This window comes from Rhagoletis zephyria, unplaced genomic scaffold, assembly GCF_001687245.7.
Source record: "Rhagoletis zephyria isolate East Lansing unplaced genomic scaffold, Rhagoletis_zephyria_1.1 Rzeph_scaffold_00518, whole genome shotgun sequence".
NCBI classification, from domain to species: Eukaryota; Metazoa; Arthropoda; class Insecta; order Diptera; family Tephritidae; genus Rhagoletis; species Rhagoletis zephyria.
In genome coordinates, this window is record NW_016157602.1 from 16,048 (window position 1) to 20,955 (window position 4,908).

The 4,908-nt window shown below is 37.7% G+C and overlaps 1 protein-coding gene across 3 annotated transcripts in view; it reads left to right on the forward strand.

Annotated features, from left to right (window-relative positions):
- Positions 1 to 481: 481 nt before the first annotated feature.
- The window catches only part of bmm (brummer), a 111,206-nt gene continuing 106,779 nt past the window's right edge, over positions 482 to 4,908 (forward strand). For all 3 annotated transcript variants that reach the window (XR_001847049.1, XM_017612253.1, XM_017612254.1), the window contains exons 1-3: positions 482 to 493; positions 1,263 to 1,945; positions 2,010 to 2,176. Coding sequence is in view for 2 of the 3 variants with exons in the window: in XM_017612253.1 (XP_017467742.1) it covers positions 1,268 to 1,945; positions 2,010 to 2,176 (845 nt within the window). In the remaining variant the exon portion in view is untranslated. The remainder of the gene's footprint in view (positions 494 to 1,262; positions 1,946 to 2,009; positions 2,177 to 4,908) is intronic.

Genomic DNA, 4,908 nt, shown 5'->3' on the forward strand with positions numbered 1-4,908 from the left:
TTGTCAGAATCCCACTGCTGGCTATTCTGTTTTGCTTTGCATATGAAACTGCCTATGCATAATAATTCGTAAATATTGTTACAAACAATTACAAACTATTGCGTAAAAAAATAAAACTTTTGTCAGTGGTTTTTCTAATTTCGATGTGAATATTCATGTCAATGGAAATGATATTTTTGATTGATTTTTCGATTAAATGTGCTGTACGATAAATTGCATGAATTCAATATTATTTACTACAATTGCTATAACTTTTCTCTTTTCAAACCGATTTGTAAATGGCTTGGGTCTATATTCTTTGAAATTGAATAAGCTTTATTATAACATGAAAACCAAGACAAAAAGTTTGTTCCTTATGGGTGTAATTTACAGCAGAATAACGATGCAACTTAAAGTTATGCCCGATTTCTCCCATAGATAGATAATTCTTCAAATGACAATCTGATTGGAAAAATTATATAGCAGGGTGATAAGAAATTCGAAAACCTTTAAAGTGGTGGAAAGCTTTTTGGAAAAATCGCAAAACTCAGTCGTTTTTATATATTTTTGATTTTATATTCCGATCCGATCGTTTTTTCCTGAATGCATACGGTTTTCTTAATTTTCAAATGCAACGTACAAGGACTTCCTTTTTCGCATGGCAAACGGTATATTTCAATAAAAAGTTGATATAACGAACGATCTAATATACATGCATGCATGTTTCTACTTGAGGACGTTGTGCTTGAGATTGCAACGTGTGTGAGCTCGTTATATAAAGTTGTGGCTTGGTTGTACGAAAGATAAAAAATTTGATTTTTTGGTAAGCTTTACAACTACTCGCAATGTTAAAGGCATGTTCTACAAGCTGCTTATTTTCGTGGTAACCAAAAAGCAAAAAACAATGTGTTTCAAGTTTTATTTGTCCACAAAATAACGCAAAATAGAAGACTCAGCCGAAATGCGTGATTTTGTTGAATTTGAAGATGTATACCGAAACTATGGAATTTTTAAAATGAGTTTGTACGAAAAAATGTAACGTTCGTGGGCAAAACGTCCAACTTGATTGCGAACCAAGTTAAACCAAGGATCGCAGTGTATATGACTTGCAAGAGCTTGAAGTTCACTCTATCACTTATGCTCCAAATTGCTATATGTACATAAGTAATATATAATTTAGTCTCATGTCAATTAGCGCTAAGCAAAATGGTAGTTTTTGTGCCAATAAACATTACGGAGTGAGTAAATTAGGTAATAAACGACGGCTTCTTATTTCATTGCAGGCAGTATGACATCTGACTTCTTTCGTGTGGTTAATGAGGCTCGCCGTCATTCGCTCGGACCTTTCAGTCCCTCATTTAATATACAAACTTGCTTGTTTGAAGGTTTACAAAAGCATTTGCCAGAGGATGCGCATAAACGGGTCAATGGGCGCTTACATATTTCGTTAACGCGAGTTCATGATGGTAAAAATGTCATCGTTTCCGAATTCAATTCGCGCGATGAACTCTTGCAAGCTTTGCTGTGCGCCTGCTTCATTCCAGGCTTCTCAGGCATATTCCCACCTCGGTTTCGTGGAGTGCGGTATATGGATGGAGCTTTTTCTGACAACTTGCCAATTCTGGATGAGAACACAATTACTGTAAGCCCCTTCTGTGGTGAGAGTGATATTTGTCCACGTGATCAAAGTTCTCAACTCTTCCATTTGAATTGGGCTAATACCAGCATTGAAATATCTCGGCAGAATGTTAATCGTTTCGTCCGAATTTTGTTTCCACCGCGACCGGAATTTCTTTCGAAATTCTGTCAGCAAGGGTTCGACGATGCAATGCAGTTCCTTCATCGTAATAATTTAATAAATTGTCGTCGTTGTGTAGCTGTGCAATCGACATTTGTAGTATCAGAGACAGTGGCACAACCTCAGGACTTTGATCCTGAATGCAGAGAATGTAAAAAGCATAGAAATGTAAGTATAAGATAATAACCGAGCGCTTAATATTTCCTCTATATTATTGTCCGGATAATTTTAGGACGCTTTAAGCTCAAACATGCCACAGACTGTATTGGATGTCATTCAAGATTATATCGAACAAGCTAATAAAGGCTTGGCCAATTGGATATTTAAGCACCGAGGAATAAAACTGCTGTCCCTGCCAGCAACAGTACCTATGGATTTCTTCTTGGCCACAGTATCGAAGTGAGTTCTATTACCTATTGTTCTCTTTTTGGTTGTTTGTGTATCGGACAGAATAGGTCTATGATCTATTTCGCAACGAATTACCGTCATTCTTTGTTAAATTTGGTTTGGAGTAGAGATGTGCACGTGAGGTTTTGGCACGCATTCATGCGGATGTTTTAAAAATCAACAACTTTTGGTTTTAAAGGGTGAACACACCAAAACTGCGACACTTAGAAATTACTACCAGAAACAAACTAGAAGGCTTTGAAATTATTATTTTTTTTTTTATAATATAACTTGGAAGTTTAGATGTTATTAAAATGTTAAAATATTAGTTATTATTTGCTCCATATGCAAGTGATCGGTATTTTCATCGCACACGCGCCATCATGTTCTGCACGACTGCATCATCGACATTACGCGATGCGCACAACTACTTTGTTTTGCACTCTTCAATAATTTTCACTCTTTCACCTGTTTTCTTCAAGATTCCTTTGACAATTGACCAATATTCTCCAATAGGACGTGGCTCTGGGCTATTGGGTGGATTGCAGTCGTGAGGTACAAAATTGATGTTATTTGCATTATACCACAGCAATGTGTCCTTGTGTTCTAGGCGGACATGGCAAAGTGCCACTATACTTTGCCATGTCCGCCTAGAACGATGGCCTACTCCTTATCTGTTGATAAATGACAGAAGACGCCTTTTGAGGCACTCATCCCGATAAACTTGATCATTCATTGTCCCGGATGGGAAAAAAGGGCTGCTCTTACGGCCGCAGGAACAAATAGCTTGCCAAACCATGTGGTTTTTGGAAATTTGGACTTCATTTTCTCAGCTTACAACTTTCAGGGGCATCTTGACGACTTGCAGCAGTATAAAAATCATGACCTGCAATATATTTTGAATTCTTTTAGCAGTAGGTTTCACAGTCCATAACAATGCAGTTGTATTTTTTAATTTAGAATTCATACAACTTCCGAATGCGGGATTTCGCTGTAACATTCTACTTTGCGCCTCGGTCTGGCGCTGTTTGAGCTGTAGAACATCTCAATGAAGCTTTCCGCTTTACCTTTTGTACGAAAAACTGCGATCTCCGTACGGATTTTGCAACATAACGCGACAAAATCTTCGGATCTCGCGAAAACGCACTGAGGACCTTCCGAGCACTGTTTTTATCACTTTGACCATGCTAACCCCCGCTCCCTGGTTTTCTCGTAACTGTCAGGCCTTATTTGTACCGATTAAAACCCTGCAAACTGTCGAATAGTGCACTCTTTAATTTTTTAGCAAGTTTACGTGTACTTAAGGCCGGATCATTTATAAACTCGTGCAAAATGGTTTATCTCGTTTCTAGCTCGGTTGCCATTTTTAACTCAACTAGGAATCAAATTCAAATGAAATTTCTTCTACGTACATCTAAGGTCTTGGTCAACTTATGGTATTTGAATTTCAAAATATTGAATTCGTTTTGGGTAAGTTATAAGCTTCCCAAAGTGTCGCAGTTTTGGTGTGTTCACCCTTTATGCGAACTAATCTCGTATACAGGGTTAGAAAAAACATGTTTCAAACAAGTTTTTCATAAATGTTTTAATTTACATGTTTTAAACATATTTAAACATTGTTTTAAACACTTTCAATAATTCAATACTTTTGAAATTAAGGGTGGGTAGAAATCAAATCCATCGAAGAACTCATAAAATATCTATTAGAAATCAATAATAATGTTTACCATTAAAATTAACGTTATCTCTATATATAAATACGCCACAAGAAAATTTAGCAATCCCTTTTCGGAAGGCGCCGTTCGCTCAATTTCAATGAAACATACACCGATTTAAAGGATATAACTTGCTCTAATCCAGAAATGTTAATCCCGATACATAAAGGGCGTGGCATGTGACATATAGACTAAAATGTGAAAACCACTATATCTCTAAAACCAATTATGCTGGAGAACTGAAACTTAGCACAGATGCATAGATTGTAAATACCCTACTTACGGTGAAAAATGATAGGTACTGGAAAAGTGGGCGTGGCACTTCCCATACAAAGTGAAATTCTCATATCGCTTATCTCTGGAACCACTTATGCTAACGTCCTGAAATTGGACACACTAACTTATGTTGTCAATACCGTACTTACGGCGAAAAGTGGTCGATTTTGGAAAAGGGGGCGTGACACCGCCCATAAAAACTGAAATTCTCATATCGCTTATCTCTGGAACCACTTATGCTAACGTCCTGAAATTGGACACACTAACTTATGTTGTCAATACCGTACTTACGGCGAAAAGTGGTCGATTTTGGAAAAGGGGGCGTGACACCGCCCATAAAAACTGAAATTCTCATATCGCTTATCCTGCAACTGCTTATGATACCGTGCTGAAATTTTACACAGCAACTATGCTATCAATGCCGTACTTACGGTGAAAAGTGGTAGATAATGGAAAAGGCACCGCCCATACAAACTGAAATTCTCCTATCGCATACCTCTAAAACCGCTAATGCCAACGTCCTGAAATGTGACACAGCCACATATGCTATCAATACCGTACTTATGGCGAAAAGCGGTAGGTATTGAAAAAGGGGGCGAGGCACCTCCCATACAAGCTGAACTTCTCATTTCGCTCATCTGTGTATCCGCTTGTGCTGACGTTCTGAGATTGTACGCAGCTGCATATGTTATCAATACCGAACCGAAATGCAAATTCCATATCACTTATATCTGGAACCATATATGATAAGGT